The sequence below is a fragment of the Nerophis ophidion genome, linkage group LG24, assembly GCF_033978795.1.
Source record: "Nerophis ophidion isolate RoL-2023_Sa linkage group LG24, RoL_Noph_v1.0, whole genome shotgun sequence".
NCBI classification, from domain to species: Eukaryota; Metazoa; Chordata; class Actinopteri; order Syngnathiformes; family Syngnathidae; genus Nerophis; species Nerophis ophidion.
Genome location: NC_084634.1, coordinates 23,888,410 through 23,908,320, shown reverse-complemented (window position 1 = coordinate 23,908,320; position 19,911 = coordinate 23,888,410). Strand labels below are relative to the sequence as shown.

The window sequence follows — 19,911 nt, the reverse complement described above, 5'->3', positions numbered from 1 at the left end:
TGGTGATTCCCAGAGCCCAAAAAAAGTCTGCGGGCTATAGAGCTCTGGAATGCCCTCCCGGTAACAGTTTGAGATGCTACCTCAGTAGAAGCATTTAAGTCTCACCTTAAAACTCATTTGTATACTCTAGCCTTTAAATAGACTACCTTTTTAGACCAGTTGATCTGCCGTTTCTTTTCTTTTTCTCCTCTGTCCCACTGGAGGAGGTCTGGTCGGGTGGCCATGGATGAGGTGCTGGCTCTCCTGAGTCGGGACCCAGGATGGACCGCTAGTCCAGAGCCAGGACCCAGGATGGACCGCTCGCCTGTGTATCGGCTGGGACATCTCTGCGCTGCTGATCCGCCTCCGCTTGTGGTGGTTTCCTGCTGGCTCCACTGTGGACGGGACTCTCTCTGCTGTGTTGGCTCCACTTTGGACTGGACTCTCATGGTTGTGTTGGATCCACTATGGATTGAACTTTCACAGTATCATGTTAGACCCGCTCGACATCCATTGCTTTCGGTTCCCCTAGAGGGGCGGGGTGGTTGCCCACATATGCTTCCTCTCTAAGGTTTCTCATAGTCATCATTGTCACCGACGTCCCACTGGGTGTGAATTTTCCTTGCCCTTATGTGGGCTCTACCGAGGATGTCATTGTGGTTTGTGCAGCCCTTTACCGGAAGTATGTGCGCGTGACGTCACGAGTTGCAGGGCTCCACACATATTCACATTGTTTATAATGGGAGCCACCAGCAGTAAGAGCAATTCGGACCGAGAAAGCGACAATTTCACCATTAATTTGAGCGAGGATGAAAGATTTGTGAATTAGGCTGTTGATAGTGAAGGAATAGAAACCAGAAAAAAATAAAAAGCGACGGCTCCGGGCAGCGGCAGTGTGAGCGTTTCAGATGTAATTAGACACATTTACTAGGATAATTCTGGAAGATCCCTTATCTGCTTATTGTTTAATAGTGTTTTAATGATATTTTAAAGATTGTAAAGACATACCTCGAGGTCGGATGGCTGCGGTGAACACGCAGTGTCTCAGAGAGAAGCCGCGGAGCCAAGTTCACAGCTGCCTTTTTTGACAGCTGCTGAAGGACGACAAATAATTCGCTGATGTTTCCGTTGAGATATATATCACAATTTCCCCATCCGAAAACATGCTGGTTGACGTAGAGAAAACATGTTTGCTTGACGCTCTGCTTCACAACAAACAAAGAAACACCGGCTGTGTCTCGGTGCTAAAGACAGCTGCAATCCACCGCTTTTCACCAACAGCATTGTTCTTTATAGTCTCCATTAATAATTGAACAAATTGCAAAAGATTCAGCAACACAGATGTCCAAAATACTGTGTAAGTATCTGATTAAAGCAGACGACTTTTAGCCGCTGGTGGTGCAGCGCTAATATTTCCTGACAGTCCGTGACGTCACGCGTACGCATCATCATTCCGCGACGTTTTCAACAAGAAACTCTCGGGAAATTTAAAATTGCAATTTAGTAAACTAAAAAGCCCGTATTGGCATGTGTTGATTGATTGATTGATTGATACTTTTATTAGTAGATTGCACAGTACAGTACATATTCCGTACAATTGACCACTAAATGGTAACACCCGAATAAGTTTTTCAACTTGTTTAAGTCGGGGTCCACGTTAATCAATTCATGGCAACGTTAATATTTCATCATTGATATATAAACTATCAGACTGTGTGGTGGGTAGTAGTGGGTTTCAGTAGGCCTTTAAGATGTCATTTGGTTGCGTGTGACAATGTAGCAACGACATACATGCGCACTTACGGTCACACACACATACGTGCAAAGTCCTCCTCATAGCAGGCTTGCTAGGCTGGTTGTGGGGTCGTTCTGGGAACCGAAGAGGGTGGGATACAATGCTTATAGCGTATTTTTTGGACTATGAGTCACAGTTTTTTTCATAGGGTGCGATTTATACTCAGGAGCAACTTATGTGTGAAATTATTAACACATTACCGTAAAATATCAAATAATATTATTTAGCTCATTCACGTAAGAGACTAGACGTATAAGATTTCATCGGATTTAATAATTAGAAGTGACAGATTGTTCGGTAAACGTATAGCATGTTCTATATGTTATAGTTATTTGAATGACTCTTCCCATAATATGTTACATTAACATACCAGGCACCTTCTCAGTTGGTTATTTATGCGTCATATAACGTACACTTATTCAGCCTGTTGTTCACTATTCTTTATTTATTTTAAATTGCCTTTCAAATGTCTATTCTTGGTGTTGAGTTTTATCAAATAACTTTCCCCCAAAAATGTGACTTATATTTCAGTGCGACTTATATATGTTTTTTTCCTTCTTTATCATGCATTTTCGGCAGGTGCGACCTAAACTCTGGAGCGACTTATACTCCAAAAAATACGGTAGCTCCTTTGAGAGTGAGCACCCTCTAGGCATAAGTCCTGTTCCCGGATTAATTTTTGTTAGGGTCCTACTTCCGTCCCTACTTCTTCCCTCAGCCTCAAAAGACTCTCAGCTAGTATCATCATTTGGCCAATGCAGCAAATGCTTCAAATTCAAATTTCTGGGGACGTCTGTTAATTTATCAAGGCAATCTTTTTGCCACCTATGGATGCTATCACAATGACTCCAGGACCAGCTTGGCCAGTCAGGCTGACAGCAGCCGCCGGCAATTTCGGCACAAATGGTGCCGGAGGGAACGAGACCCGTGAAGCGCTCCTAAGTTCTAATAATAAATTGAGTAATCAAAGAAGAGTCAAAGTCTTGTGTTTACACAAATTACACAAAATATTTTGATATTGGGGGTAATCAGAGTCACCCATCTCTTAGGTTTTATTTCGCATTGCAGTGATTATCTTTTCCAACAGGGTGCAGCACCATTTCTCCCGAGTCTGTTTTGGCCACACACAACTTGCTTCTTCTTCTTCTTCAGCTTCTTCCTGACCCGACCATTTCTTTCTTATTTGGCCTGTGTTAAGTTCTCAGGTACACAATTGTTCTGTCGTGCGCTGGAATCACAAGAAGCTCCTCCAACTGAATTGTGATTGGCCAGAGCATGCAGCGCTTAGGCACATTGATTGATTGATTGATTGATTGATTGATTGATTGATTGATTGGTAAAAATGTGTGTGTTAACAATTGTTGAGTTTCTTCTACTTTATTTCATACTTAAATCTACCATGTTCACATTGGTTAAGTTTGTAGTTATGTGACCTTGATTTCTGCTGTCTAATGAATGTGTTGTGGCAGTATGCGGATGTCACCAGTGCGGCGGTTTGAGGAAGCACTCGATTGCTTTTCCAAACGTTTTTAAAGAACTGCCAACATGCCGATTCAAAACAGGAAGGGCTTAAATCTTAATGGCTTTGTAAATGTCAGGCTTTCCCCTGACAGTTTGTCTATGTTTTAGTTTTTTCCTCTGCATTTGTCTGTTTCCACTGTGTTTAGTATCTCCTATCTTTAGTTCCTGTCTAGTGCTCTTATTTTGTCAGCTTCCTGTCTTGTTCCCTGAGTGCTGTGTTCCTCCTCAGCTGCGGCTGATTGGCACCTGGCCACACCTGTTGCCAATCAGCCTGCTCCTATTTGTACCTGCTTTGTCTTGTGTCAGTTGCTGGATCATTGTATTGTCATTTGTATTGTCGTTGCCACATGTCACTTTTGTCGTGCTACCTGTCATGTCGTTCTGTTACAGCTACTACCTGTCATGCTACATTTTGTCCTGGTCGTCGTAGCGGTAAGCTGTTTCTGTTAGCATTACTTATTTCCAGTTTTTCTGTTTGCTGTCCACTAGCTTCCATGCTAAAGTTACTTTTTGTTTTCTAACTTCCAGTGCTAGCTCCCTTAGTTTGTTATTCCACCCATGTGCGTGCTTTTTGTTTGTTCTTGTCTAGTTTTAATTAAATCATGTTTTCATATTCTATGCCTGCCTCCGTCTCTGCATCTCGGGGTTCGACATCAACAAATAATTGTGACAGTAAAAACACCGAGACCAAGTCTATGTTCATTGTGGTCTTCATGGTGTTTTTGAAACTGCACCAATTTGTTTCATTTTTCATCAGTATTTTTTAAATAACTTTAAGTGTTTTGCCAAGAAGATTACCGTATTTTTCGGACTATAAGGCACACTTAAAATCCTTTCATTTTCTCAAAACTCGACAGTGCGCTTTATGATATTTAGGGGCGGCATGGCGTAGTGGGTAGAGCAGCCGTGCCAGAAACCTGAGGGTTGCAGGTTCGCTTCCCACCTATTAACATCCAAATAGCTGCCGTTGTGTCCTTGGGCAGGACAATTCACCCTTGCCCCCGGTGCCACTCACACTGGTGAATGAATGATGAATGAATGATTGGTGGTGGTCGGATGGGCCGTAGGCGCAAACTGCTCCTGATCTTGTTTACGGCGTCGATCCCGGCACGCCCTGCCTCGCTGTCGGTCCGTCGGCCACGCTTCGCCACAATAAGCCTCGTCTTTTTCTCTATCTTCTTGTTCTGGGACATTCATCCTCCGATGTTGCCATTTCTAATATAAAGTAGTGTAAAGTTATTACTTATAACTGTCAGTGAACTCTCCATTAAAGTGTTAAAACATACCGGTGTAGTGACTCTACATTATTCACCCAAGGAGCTTTAGTTATTAGAGTGTTTCGGTCGGACGGTTTTCACGGGACACATTTCTGGGGTTGTTGTTGCACTATTGAGCCACGGATGAGGAGATGCTGCTCCGTTATTGATTTAAGTCAAGCCTGAATGTCATTAAAACAGTTAGCGACATCTTTTGACACTTCTTCCAACCCCGTCCTTGCACGCTACACCGCCACAACAAAGATGACGGAGAAAAGATGCTGCCGAAGGTGAGCCACGTAAATAAGACCGCCCACAAAATGGCGCATCCTGAAGCGACTGTCAGAAAGAGGCTTGAAGATGATTTGTAAAACATAATCAATGCGACATGTTGACCAAAGAACCACCTGTACATGTTATGTAGACCACAATAAAGTATTTAGAAAAAATATATATATAAATGACTCCTTTAATGCGCCCTATAATCCGGTGCGCCTTTCGTATGAAAATAAACCTGAGTAGACTCGCTCATTGCCAGTGGGCGTTATGGCCCTATGGTCCGGAAAATATGGTATTTGTTATATGTACATTTTTAGATTGTGCGTGTTCCCTTTTTGGCCAGAGTAAGACAAAGAAAACAATCCAAAGTTTTCTTTATTTTTACGTTTTAATCCCGTTATTCCGGTCCGGCCCGGGTGGGAATAGAATTTTCTCCGTGCGGCCCCAGAGCTCAAATGAAACTCCTGCCTTAACACATGAGGTCCCAGGTTACAAGCGTGTTAGTGACAGGAAGAAAAGCTCTGGCTTACTCGGGGAATAAATCATCTGACTCCACCTGTTGAGGAAAATACCTAGATCTCGAATGTAAGACAACTTTTCAAATGAAAGAAATTTGTTAGCACTTTAGTACGGGGAACATATTGTAAGTAACAAAGACTTAATTTAGAGTTATTTGGTTAGGGTTAGGGTTAGGTTGTATAATAAGGCCATGCAAAATAAGTAGAGATGTCCGATAATATCGGACTGCCAATTATATCGACCGATTAATGCTTTAAAATGTAATATCGGAAATTATCGGTATTGGTTTCAAAAAGTAAAATGTATTACTTTTAAAATAGCTGCTGTGTACACGGATGTAGGGAGAAGTACGGAGCGCCAATAAACCTTAAAGGCACTGCCTTTGAGTGCCGGCCCTATCACATAATATCTATGGTTTTTTACACACACGTGAATACAAGGCATACTTGGTCAACAGTCGTACAGGTCACACTGAGGATGGCCGTATAAACATCTTTAACACTGTTACAAATATGCGCCACACTGGGAACCCACACCAAACAAGAATGACAAACACATTTCGGGAGAACATCCGCACCGTAACACAACATAGAATAGAGTTTTATTGTCATTATAGCAGTGAACAGGTTCAAATAACAACAAAATTGGAGCAGATCCCCTAAGGTGCATATACAATATGGTAATATAAATAGTAAAAAAAGATAGAAATAAGAGATGTATCTATATATATGTACATATATCCACACACATGCATATATGCATACATATGAATATATATATACACACATACATATAACATTATTGCACATTATAGTCCGAAAAAAAAAATAATTAAAAGACATGACACAATGGACATATTGTGCTCACTCAGTGCCTGTTTAATGCTACTATGGCTCTTGGGTAAAAGCTGTTTTTTAGTCTATTTGTGCCAGCTTAACATAAACACAACATAACAAAATACCCAGAATCCCTTGCAGCACTAACTCTTCCGGGACACTACAATATACACTCCCCACCCTCACCTCAACCCCGCCCCATAACCATGCCCAACTCAACCTCCTCATGCTCTCTTGAGTCATTTTTAAAAAATAATGCACTTTGTTACTTCAGTAATAAATATGGCAGTGCCATGTTGGCATTTTTTTGCATAACTTGTGTTGATTTATTTTGGAAAACCTTGTTACATTGTTTAATGCATCCAGCGGGGCATCACAACAAAATTAGGCAAAATAGTGTGTTAATTCCACTACTGCATATATCGGTATTGGTAATTAAGAGTTGGACAATATCGGAATATCGGATATCGGCAAAAAAGCCATTATCGGACAGCTCTAAAAATAAGGCATGCATAAGTACTTAATAATTACTGATTAAGAGCCAATATGTTACTAATTTGCATGTTAAAAAGCAACTAATTAATGGTGAATATGTTCCCCATTCTAAAGTGTTACTGAAAGTTTATGTTTGAAATGCAAACAGATTGTATCCATGTGTAGGGGTTCCACTCCAAGATTAAATGAGTAGTGGAGCAAAAGGAGGCGTGGAAAAAGGCCAATCATCCCCAACATCCCACCTAACACTATAAGGAGGAGGACGTGTTGCCAAAATTCAGTGACTCAACACACTGCGGTTCAAATCAACCAGTAGGAGTTCTGCCTGGGGTGCAGCTCCGTCTCTGCAGAGCCGTCCAGCTGCTGCATACATTTGTCTTCAATATATATACAGTGGGGCAAAGAAGTATTTAGTCAGCCACCGATTGTGCAAGTTCTCCCACTTAAAATGATGACAGAGGTCTGTAATTTTCATCATAGGTACACTTCAACTGTGAGAGACAGAATGTGAAAAAAAATCCAGGAAATCTCATTGTAGGAATTTTAAATAATTTATTTGTAAATTATGGTGGAAAATAAGTATTTGGTCAACCATTCAAAGCTGTCACTGATGGAAGGAGGTTTTGGCTCAAAATCTCACGATTCATTCTTTCCTTAACACGAATCAATCGTCCTGTCCCCTTAGCAGAAAAACAGCCCCAAAGCATGATGTTTCCACCCCCATGCTTCACAGTAGGTATGGTGTTCTTGGGATGCAACTCAGTATTCTTCTTTCTCCAAACACGACGAGTTGAGTTTACACCAAAATCAATACATGGATAATACAGCAGAGGATTGGTAGAATGTCATGTGGTCAGATGAAACCAAAATAGAACTTTTTGGTATAAACTCAACTCGTCGTGTTTGGAGGAAGAAGAATACTGAGTTGCATCCCAAGAACACCATACCTACTGTGAAGCATGGGGGTGGAAATATCATGCTTTGGGGCTGTTTTTCTGCTAGGGGGACAGGACGATTGTTCCGTGTTAAGGAAAGAATGAGTGGGGCCATGTATCGTGAGATTTTGAGCCAAAACCTCCTTCCATCAGTGAGAGCTTTGAATGGGTGACCAAATACTTATTTTCCACCATTATTTACAATTAAATTGTTTAAAATTCCTACAATTTGAATTCCTGGATTTTTTTTTTCACATTCCGTCTCTCACAGTCGAAGTGTACCTATGATGAAAATTACAGACCTCTGTCATCATTTTAAGTGGGAGAACTTGCACAGTCGGTGGCTAACTAAATACTTTTTTGCCCCACTGTAAGTTTCTAACACACCAAACATGTTCTGTGAAAAAAAAAAAAAAAAAATCCACTTTCTGCAAAGTCATCGTCACGCATATTAACGAGATGTCTGCGTGACCTGAAAGCACTGAAAAGAGGCCCTCTCTCTATGCCGACCTTTTGTCTATTTGATCTGGTTATTAGAGAGAATAGGAGGCGCAGGAGTGAAAAGAGCGCCGTGATCGCATCTCCATTCGTTTGTTTTCTGGCCACGGATAGAGCCATTACCTTCCTTTCTCCATCCGTCCGTCAATACGGGGTCCATTAAGCCTGGCCGTGCAGATCCATCACACCAGCCCACGTATTCTCCTTTCACACTTACACTTGCCCTTTTCTTCCAATGAGGCCCGTTAAGGTATCGACCCTAAAAATAGTCTTCATTATGTGTGTTGCTTTTCACACTATCAAAGGCTCTACAATCTATTCACTTCAACTATTCAGAGTTTACGGCGGAAATGCTAGATACGTCTTCTCATGTTTCGCTTTTGTGTCACCCTGTCATCAACACCGCCAGTCCATTAACAACTTGGTGTGCATTAATGTTCACGAATATGGACACAATCATTACATGTGTGTGTGTGTGTGTGTGTGTGTGTGTGTGTGTGTGTGTGTGTGTGTGTGTGTGTGTGCGCGTGCAGCTCGTTGTTGGAGCAGAAGGAAGACCTGAGGAAGCGGCTTTCCTACACCACACACAAGCTGGAGTTGCTGCAGAGCGAGTTTGACTCCACGCGTCAGTACCTGGAGACGGAGCTGCGGCGCGCGCAGGAAGAACTGGACAAGTTTACTGATAAACTGCGCAGGTGAGATGATACCGACTGGTTACATTCAAAAAGTGTGGCAAAAAATTAATGTCCAGAAAAGAAAAAAAAAAGTCCAAAAAATACAGAAGGTGTATACTTCAATTAAGGAGCATAATTTAGCCTAGTTTAGAATGCTCAATGTTGGCACATTTTCATGGCGATAATCATTATAATGATGTTATGTTCTAATGTATAATAATTGCATTTTTACATGTGGGTACAAGGAAAAATAGAAGTAAGGATAATTAATTTACATTGATGGATAGTATATACTTGATTCATCTCCGAAGAGAAATTCACATTTCCAGCAGCTTGTAAGCTTTTAAGGTTAGAAACACACAGAGGCATGCAATAAGTTTTTTGTAATTATTAAATAAATATAATAAAATCAATAAAATAGATGAGTTGGCGACTTGGCCAGGGTGTATATATATATAAATGCAGTATGTATATATATATATATATATATATATATATATATACATATATATATATATAGAGGGAGGTATATATATATATATATATATATACCTCCCTCTTTGGAAAAACAAAACAAAAAATGGCATCCCAATATATATATACATATGTATGTATGTATATATATGTATATATACAGTGTATATTTGTATGTATATATAATGTATATTTGTATGTTTATGCTATGGGACGGCGTGGCACAGTGGAAGAGTGGCCGTGCACAACCCGAGGGTCCCTGGTTCAATTCCCACCTAGTACCAACCTTGTCACGTCCGTTGTGTTGTGAGCAAGACACTTCACCCTTGCTCCTGATGGCTGCTGGTTAGCGCCTTGCATGGCAGCTCCCTCCATCAGTGTGTGAATGTGTGTGTGAATGGGTAAATGTGGAAGTAGTGTCAAAGCGCTTTGAGTACCTTGAAGGTAGAAAAGCGCTATACAAGTACAACCCATTTATCATTTATTTATCATTTATGTATATACATACGTATATGTATGTATTATGTATATATGTATGTACTGTATATGTATATATATGTGTGTATGTATATGTGTATATAAATATGTGTGTATATATGTATGTATATATATATATATATATATATATATATATATATATATATATATAGGTGTTTAAATATGTTTGTTATACGTATATATATAAATATATATGTATGTATGTATACATACATATATATATATAGGTGTTTATATATGTTTGTTATATGTATATATATAAATATATATGTATGTATGTGTATATTTATACATATATATATATATACATATATATATAAATATATATGTATGCATGTGTATATTTATACATATATATATATACATACATATATACATATATAAACACATATATACACATAATACACACACACACACATATATATATATATATATATATATATATCCCCACCTAGAACCAACCTCGCCACGTCCTTGAGCAAGACACTTCACCTTCCGTAGCGCCTTGCATGGCAGCTCCCTCCATCAGTGTGTGAATGTGTGTGTGAATGGGTAAATGTGGAAGTAGTGTCAAGGCGCTTTGAGTACCTTGAAGGTAGAAAAGCGCTATACAAGTACAACCCATTTATCATTTTTATATATATATATATATATATATATATATATATATATATATATATATATATATATATATATATATATATATATACAGTATATATATATAGAACCAGGCCAAAAGTTTGGACACAAATTCTCATGCAATGCATTTTCTTAGTTTTTATGACTGTAGATTGTCACTGAAGGCATCAAAACTATGAATGAACACATGTGGAGTTTTGTACTTAACAAAAAAAGGTGAAATAACTGAAAACATGTTTTGTATTCTAGTTTCTTCAAAACCAGCCCCCGTTTGCTATGATTACTTTTTCGCAGACTTGTGGCATTCTCTCGATGAGCTTTGAGAGGTAGTCGCCTGAAATGGTTTTCACTTCACAAGTCTGCTTGAAGCTCATCGAGAGAATGCCAAGGGTGTGCAAAGCAGAAATCAGAGCAAAGGGTGGCTATTTTGAAGAAACTGGAATATAAAACATGCTTTCAGGTATTTCACCTTTTTTTGTTAAGTAAATAAATCCAAGTGCCCATTCATAGTTTTGATGCATTTAGTGACAATCTACAATGTAAATCAGGAGTGTGTCCAAACTTTTATTTCTGTGTGTGTTTGTGTGTGCGTGTGTTTGTGTGTGCGTGTGCGTGCGTGCGTGCGTGCGCACCATAATGAAGTATTAAAGGTTACATGTTAACATGGTTTATTTTTATTCCTGTATGCCTTAAAAATAGCTACATTAGTTCAGTAGATTCATATTGGGTATTTTTTGACATTTTTGCGTGCTTAGATTTATCAAAAAGAAAGCCGTCATGGTGCAACTTCTTCTTTCTTATGACAAGAAAAAACATTTTCATGTTTATGTATTAAAAGATCAAGAAAGATGTGAGAACAGAAATAACCAGATGTTTATTGTCCTACCGTGTATTTTTCTATCCACTCTTTTTTTTTTCTTATCCCAGAGTGTCTAAAAATAGATACGGCATAGCTCGGTTGGTAGAGTGGCCGTGCCAGCAACTTGAGGGTTGCAGGTTCGATTCCCGCTTCCGCCATCCTAGTTACTGCCGTTGTGTCCTTGGGCAAGACACTTTACCCACCTGCTCCCAGTGCCACCCACACTGGTTTAAATGTAACTTAGATATTGGGTTTCACTATGTAAAGCGCTTTGAGTCACTAGAGAAAAGCGCTATATAAATATAATTCACTTCACACACTTCACAGATATGTTTCCAATCCAGTCAGATGCATTGTATTTTTTTCCTCTGTGTTATTCTCTCTTTTTGTTCGATTCTAAACAACGTTGGACTGATAACAGAACTTTGTGGCACACCTGTGTTAATTTAGTTCTCTATGTGCCTTAAATATGCATTTTTCTTTTTTTTTTTGCTTTAGGATCCAAAGCAGCTATTCCGCACTGCAGAGGATCAACCAGGACATGGAGGAGAAGATTCACAGAGATGTGAGTGATTAATTGGGGTTGCCATCTTTAGAGCCTGCAGTCTAAAGAATAAAGCAAACCTAGACATGCATTTGCGAGGCGGTACAGAATGTTTCACACGCAATTCTTCTATAAATGCTCTGCCGCTGCTCGTACTGTAGGTGCCACTGACATTAATTATGGCTTATTGCATTTGTCTGTCCTCCTCCAAACAGCAGAGTGATAGCAGCCCCATTGTTTCTCAGTGCTACACACCTCGCCTCATTGGCCAGACAAGAAAAGATGTAATTATAGCAGTTGCATGATCAACATGCTCCCCAAAAAGTGGCTTTGTTACAGCGGAAGGCAGCCGGTGGTTACATCATATTGCGACACCAGCAGGATCCTTGCCAGCCTCGGTCAAAAAGGGGAACGCAACTGGAACTAAAAAAGCAGACCTCGAAGAAAATGTATTGGTGCTTAAAGGCCTACTGAAACCCACTACTACCGACCACGCAGTCTGATAGTTTATATATCAATGATGAAATATTAACATTGCAACACATGCCAATACGGCCTTTTTAGTTTACTAAATTGCAATTTTAATTTCCCGCGGAGTTTCCTGTTGAAAACGTCACCAAATGACGTTATTGGTTGGAGGGGACATATTAGTCCAGCACCACTTACGACTAAAAGTCGTCTCTTTTCATCACGCAATTACACAGTATTACACATCTGTGTTGCTGAATATTTTGCAATTTGTTCAATTAATAATGGAGAAGTCAAAGTAGAAAGATGGAGGTGGGAAGCTTTTAGCCACACAAACACACAGTGTTTCCTTGTTTAAAATTCCCGGAGTTGAAGCTTTACTATGGATCAGAGCGGTCAAGCGAACATGGATCCGACTACATGTCAACCGGCAGTTTTCGGTGAGAAAATTGTGAAAATAAGTCGCCTCTTACCGGAGATCAGCAGAGCCAGCGATCTCCTGCAGCTGCCGTGACTTATCTCAGACACTCTGGCGTCAAAACACCCGTGGACACACTCCTCCGACTTTAAGATACTATTTAACTCACTAAAACACTAGCAACACAATAGGAAAATAAGGGATTTTTCAGAATTATCCTAGGAAATGTGTTTAATAACATCTGAATCAATCGCTCTCACTGCAATCGCCTTTTTTTTCTTTTTTGTTTTCTAGTCCTTCACTCTAAATTTCCTCATTCACGAATCTTGTGTAGTGTGCATATGTATGTATATATTTATCATTTATGTATATACAAGTTCATTAAGTTTGTACATAGAGTGAACAGGTAGTTCTAGCTCAGAGTAATTAATGATTTAAAGAAAAGGGGTGGGATTAAATAAGTGTATACTTCTTCTCACTCCTTTTCAAATATGTAAGAAAAAAAAAAAGTCGAATGCTCATTTGTTTTTGTTTTTTTTTATTCTCCATTGTTTTCATTTTGTTATAATAGCTGTTAAGGCTATAGCACTGTATTGGATCATGCTTGCTCTTGTTTTTTTTGGTTTTTTTGCATATTTAAAATAAAAATATATCAATCAATCAATCAATCAATCTTTCATCCTCGCTCAAATTAATGGGGAAATTGTTGCTTTCTCCGTGCGAATAGCTCTAGCTGCTGCTGGCTATGATTATAAACAATGTGAGGATGTGAGGAGTCCTACAACCCGTGACGTCACGTGCACATCGTCTGCTACTTGCGGTAAAGGCAAGGCTTTTTTATTAGCGACCAACAGTTGAGAACTTTATCGTTGATGTTCTCTACTAAATCCTTTAAGCAAAAATATGGCAATATCGCAAAATGATCAAGTATGACACATAGAATGGACCTGCTATCCCCGTTTGAATAAGAAAATCTAATTTCAGTAGGTTTTTAATTTTGTGTGCGTTTGTTTAGTTTATGCAAGCGGTAAAATGCGCTCAGGCAAGAACAACGCAGTAGACGAAAGTTAATGTTTGTTATTTTTGGAAATCCAAACAGAAAATACATACATTCCACATTGCAACACAACTGATCATGGCATATCAAGAGGACGCCATTTTTGGTTACGACAGCAATAACTTATGGTTATGCTCCATCTACAGTGTGATCTGCATAATTAAAATCCGTCACTTCTCAGTAATTACCAAAGTTAAAACACTGAATTGTAAAACTGAATGAACATTTTTTTTTAATTAATACAGTATTTTCCGGACTATAGAGCATACTTGCCAACCTTGAGACCTCCGATTTCTGGAGGTGGAGGGTGGCGGGTGGGGCGGGGGGCGTGGTTAAGAGGAGAGGAGTATATTTACAGCCAGAAAAGTGCAGATTGGATTTTAACCTATGTAAAACATGACATCAAATATATATATTTATCGTGAGAAATCATTAAGATGATCAGTGTTCCACAAAGATAAATATCATTAATTATTAATAATAACATAGAGTTAAACGTACATTTCTGGCAATTTATTTAAGTGTGTATCAAACTGGTAGCCTTTCACATTAATCAGTAATCAAGAAGTAGCTCTTGGTTTCAAAAAGGTTTGTGACCCCTGCCGTAGATGTAACTGTCACATATGCATGTGCAGTAGATGGCAGTATTGTCCTGTTCATTCAAGAGTGTCACAAAATTGCTGTTTACGGCAGACGAACTGCATTACGGTAGACGATAACGTGGCTGCTGTTGTGGTGTGTTGTTACTGCGCTGGGATGACGTAAATGAAACTGCCTAACAATAAACTCACATAAAAAAACCAAGAACTCGCCCTCGATCATTCTACAGTTATAACGTCATTGGGCAGGCTCGCTGTTTATATTGTGGGAAAGCGGACGTGAAAACAGGCTGTCACCATGCCCCCTGTAGCTCCGCCTGAATTTTGGGAGATTTTTGGGAGAAAATTTGTCCCGGGAGGTTTTCGGGCGAGGCGCTGAATTTCGGGAGTCTCGCGGGAAATCCGGGAGGGTTGGCAAGTATGTTATAGAGTGAAACAGTGTATAAGCCGCACCCGCTAAATTGTAGAAGAAAAACATATGTTTCCATATCTTGACATTTATAGGTATATTTTGATAAACAATCACAAATTAATCTTTCAGCACGTACACAATGTTAACATCTATAGTTATATTTTGATAAACAATCATAGTTTTTTAACAAGGTATAAGGATAGATTCCATTTGTAGTTTGATTTGTTTTGCTCCTATATACTTTTTGCAGAAAGATCCAGGCTCATTGTGTACTCAGATAGTTGGGGTACTGCTTGCTGCACAACAGCAATCTTGGCTTGGTTTTCATTTCCCGGAAGAAGTCACGTGTGGGAATACAAACAATTTGTTCCACGACCGAGCTCGTAACTCAAAGCACTCGTATTTTAAAGGGCAACTGCACTTTTTTTTCAATTTTTTTTTTATTTTGTCTATCTTTCACAATCATTATGAAAGACATGATGAGGATGTGTGTGTGTGTGTATATATATATATATATATATATATATATATATATATATATATATATATATATATATATATATATATATATATATATATATATATATATGATATGTGTGTGTATGTATATATGAGGTAGATCACCTTGACTTGGTCATTTATTAAGTAATTGATTAACGATGAAAAACTTATTGGGGTGTTACCATTTAGTGGTCAATTGTAGGGAATATGTCTTGATTGGATTATCCAAATCTCCTGATGATTGAGGTAACCCCTCATGAAACAGTTCTGTAGAGATGAAGTAGTCTTCTGTTTTTTTCCCACACCTACATATATATATATATATATATATATATATATATATATATATATATATATATTTATCAGGGGTGTGGGAAAAAATCGATTCGAAACGAAACGTTTACGTTGTGCGATTCAGAATCGATTCTAATTTTTTTAAAAATCGATTTTTTTTTTTTTTTAGCAATACAACAAACCCCTACACTGCAATCCCATAACAACACAATCCAATTCCAAAACCAAACCTGACCCAGCAACACTGAGAACTGCAATAAACAGAGCAATTGAGGAGACATAAACACGACACAGAACAAACCAACAGTAGTGAAACAAAAATGAATATTATCAACAACAGTATCAATATTAGTTATAATTTCAGCATAGCAGTGATTAAAAATCCCTCATTGACATTATCATTAGACATTTATAAAATTAAAAAAAAGAACAATAGTGTCACAGTGGCTTACACTTGCATCGCATCTCATAAGCTTGACAACACACTGTGTCCAATGTTTTCACAAAGATAAATTAAGTCATATTTTTGGTTTGTTTAATAGTTAAAACAAATTTACATTATTGCAATCAGTTGATAAAACATTGTCCTTAACAATTATAGAAGCTTTTTTTTTTTTTAAATCTACTACTCTGCTTGCATGTCAGCAGACTGGGGTAGATCCTGCTGAAATCCTATGTATTGAATGAATACAGAATCGTTTTGAATCGGAAAAATATCGTTTTTGAATCGAGAATCGAATCGAATCGAAAAAATCTATATATTATCGAATCGTGACCCCAAGAATCGATATTGAATCGAATCGTGGGACACCCAAAGATTCACAGACCTAATATATACATATATATATATATATACATATATATATATATATATATATATATATATATATATATATATATATATATATATATATATATATATATATATATATATATATATATCAAAAGTCTGCTTACAATGGAGCCTATGGTACCCATTCTATTCTGCTTATAAACCACTTAAAAACATTCAAACACCTCCATTAAGGTTTTATATTCATGATGTAAGTATATATGTAATGTAGTAACATTCATAATAACATGTAATATATACATGATGTGGCCCTGCGATGAGGTGGCGACTTGTCCAGGGTGTACCCCTCCTTCCGCCCGAATGCAGCTTGGATCAGCTCCAGCACCTCCTGCAATGTCAAACAGGGACAAGCGGTAGGAAATGGATGGATGGATATTAGCCGCACCAGATTATAAGCCGCAGATATGTACGTTGTGAAATGAGGTATTTTGTACCTTTTTACTTACATACCTCAATTATTTCCAAATGGTGCACGGCAGTAAAACAGCTGATTTAAAACAACAACAAAAAACAGAAGTCATCATCATGAACCCACCAGCTGCGTAAGCTAGCTCTCTCATTTTAGTGAAATTACGAAACTAAAAACAATACAAAAAGAATGCTATAGTAAGTTAACACTAACACAGACACTTGTAACCGTGTTAGTATTTTAGCTACTGCTAACGACGCTAGCTCCAGTACATTACGATAGCACGCACAAATATGCATGAAAACACTACTATCAAACATGTGATGGTCTGGTAAGTATGTATTGTTTTAGTTGTATTGTAAAACTTACAAATGTTGCTTGGATTGATGAATGAAGAATTCAACATGAGTAGACGGAAAGGAACAATTCAAGGCACAAAACAGAAGGAAATACTGTAGACTTTTGTAATTAAACATATTTGTCCAATAGGTGGCGTGAAAAACACACAAAATAACACATCTTTTTAGTCTCTGTGTTGGTGATATTGTTATGTTTGTTGTGTACAAAACATTATGGCTGCTAGCGAAGACAAATCGAAAGATTAGCCACACCTTTTGTATAAGCCACAGGGTTTAAAGTAGAGATGTCCGATAATGGCTTTTTTGCCGATATCCGATATTGTCCAACTCTTAATTACCGATTCCGATATCAACCAATACCGATATATACAGTCGTGGAATTAACACATTATTATGCCTAATTTTGTTGTGATGCCCCGCTGTATGCATTAAACAATGTAACAAGGTGTTCCAAAATAAATCAACTCAAGTTATGGAAAAAAATGCCAACATGGTACTGCCATATTTATTATTGAAATCACAAAGTGCATTATTTCTTTTAACATGCCTCAAAACAGCAGCTTGGAATTTGGGACACGCTCTCCCTGAGAGAGGAAGTTGAGGTGGGCGGGGTTGGGGGGGGCGTGGTTGACGTGGTGTATATTGTAGCGTCCCGGAAGAGTTAGTGCTGCAAGGGATTCTGGGTATTGGTTCTGTTGTGTTTATGTTCTGTTACGGTGCGGATGTTCTGCCGAAATGTGTTAGTCATTCTTGTTTGGTGTGGATTCACAGTGTGGCGCATATTTTTCACAGTGTTAAAGTTGTTTGTACGGCCACCCTCAGTGTGACCTGTATGACTGTTGACCAAGTATGCATTGCATTCACTTGTTTCTGTGAAAAGCCATAGATATTAGACTGGGCCAGCACTTTAAGGTTTATTGATGCGTTGTACTTCTCCCTACGTCCGTGTACACAGCGGCGTTTAAAAAAGTCATACATTTTACTTTTTCAAACCGATAATTTCCGATATTACATTTTGAAGCATTTATCGGCCGATATTACCGGCAATCCGATATTATCGGACATCCCTAGTTTAAAGCTTGGAAAAAAGCATGGTTTATAGTCCGTAAAATACGGTAATAATTCTGCATGAGGATTAGCCAATCAGTGACCAAGAGACTTAGCCATTGTTATGCAAAATTTAGGTCAAGGATAAGTAAATAATGCTCAGAAACCTCAGGCAAAAACTGACTATGTTCGAATTACTGTTCTTTGGTTATCATCACTATTTTAATTTTTTCTTTGCTATGCATTGGTACCTTTTTGTGGTGGAATCACTAAGATTGTCTCCTACTATGATGTAGTCCTCATAGGTTTTTTTTCAACTTTTGAGGAATATTTTTCCAGAAAAAGTGGGATTTTTAGGCCCTGGGCTTTTTCCTCCCTTCTGCGTGTTGTCTTCAGTCGCTGCACCATGACGACGAGAAGCGAGCTCTGAGCCGAGAGATCATTGTTCTCAACAACCACCTGATGGAGGCCAAGCTCACCATCGAGAAGCTTCAAGAGGACAATGTGAGGGGACAATTTTAGACTGACACTTTATTATCATCACACACATTTCCTGCCTGAGTTAATTACTGAAGATTGTCTTGCTGTGCGTAGGATATCTACAGGAAGGATTGTAACCTGGCCGCTCAGCTTCTGCACTGCAACAAGTCTCTTTATGGAGCCCAGCTCTCTGAGGTGAGAGCCCTTTAAAAACAAAACGAATACATTGCCACAAATGCTGTTTATTGGGGGTATGACATTTTATAATCTCTATTAACGGTTCTTTAAAGCAGAGAGAACATTTTATTTTGTTCGTTTAATTCCGACATTTCTGGATTTCAGACAACTGTGCATTTATATAAGATGTTTTTTTCCAGTATATATTTTGATGACATTTAGATTATATTTGATTCAAAGTAGTCTTACAACAATTGCGGGGGAAAAAAAGCTATATCCATATCAACCAAAAATAGCAATAAAAAAAAAAGGATTCTTTTTTAGAAAGTGTAAGTATCATATGATATGTACATCATTATATTAGATAACAATAATATACTATGACTTGACTTTTTTGTATGTTTTCAGTTTACTCCAGTGAATTGATTTTTATTACCGGTAGATTAGTTATTGTTTACTTAATATTATATCATTAAATTTGTTATCATTCTTTAAAATGGCACCTCCCTGCCACTGGTTTGAAAAAAAAAGGTAATTCCCTTTGCTTTTGTGTCGCAATTTGCCTTCATAAAAATCCTTAAAAAAAATGTTTGTAGTTTATATATATATATATATATATATATATATATATATATATATATATGTGTATTCATATGTATATATGTGTATTTATATGTATACGTACATATATATGTATATATATGTGTGTGTATATGTATGTATGTATATATATACATATATATATATATATATGTATATATATGTGTGTGTATATGTATGTATATATATATATATATATATTTGTATGTATGTATAGATATTTATGTATATATATATATATATATATATATATATATATGTATGTACATATATATGTGTGTATATGTCTATTTTATATGTATATGTATATATGTTTGTGTATATATGTATATTTATGTGTGTATATATATATATATATATATATACATATATACATATATATATATATATATATATATATATATATATATATATATATACATATATATATATATAT

General features: G+C 37.7%; 1 protein-coding gene across 3 annotated transcripts in view; it reads left to right on the top strand.

The window, feature by feature from the left end:
- si:dkey-174m14.3 (uncharacterized protein LOC563117 homolog) overlaps positions 1-19,911 on the top strand; it is a 109,886-nt gene that overhangs the window by 80,914 nt on the left and 9,061 nt on the right. For all 3 annotated transcript variants that reach the window (XM_061885952.1, XM_061885954.1, XM_061885953.1), the window contains 4 exons: positions 8,647-8,808; positions 11,756-11,822; positions 18,615-18,722; positions 18,813-18,893. In XM_061885952.1, coding sequence (XP_061741936.1) covers positions 8,647-8,808; positions 11,756-11,822; positions 18,615-18,722; positions 18,813-18,893 — 418 coding nt within the window. The remainder of the gene's footprint in view (positions 1-8,646; positions 8,809-11,755; positions 11,823-18,614; positions 18,723-18,812; positions 18,894-19,911) is intronic.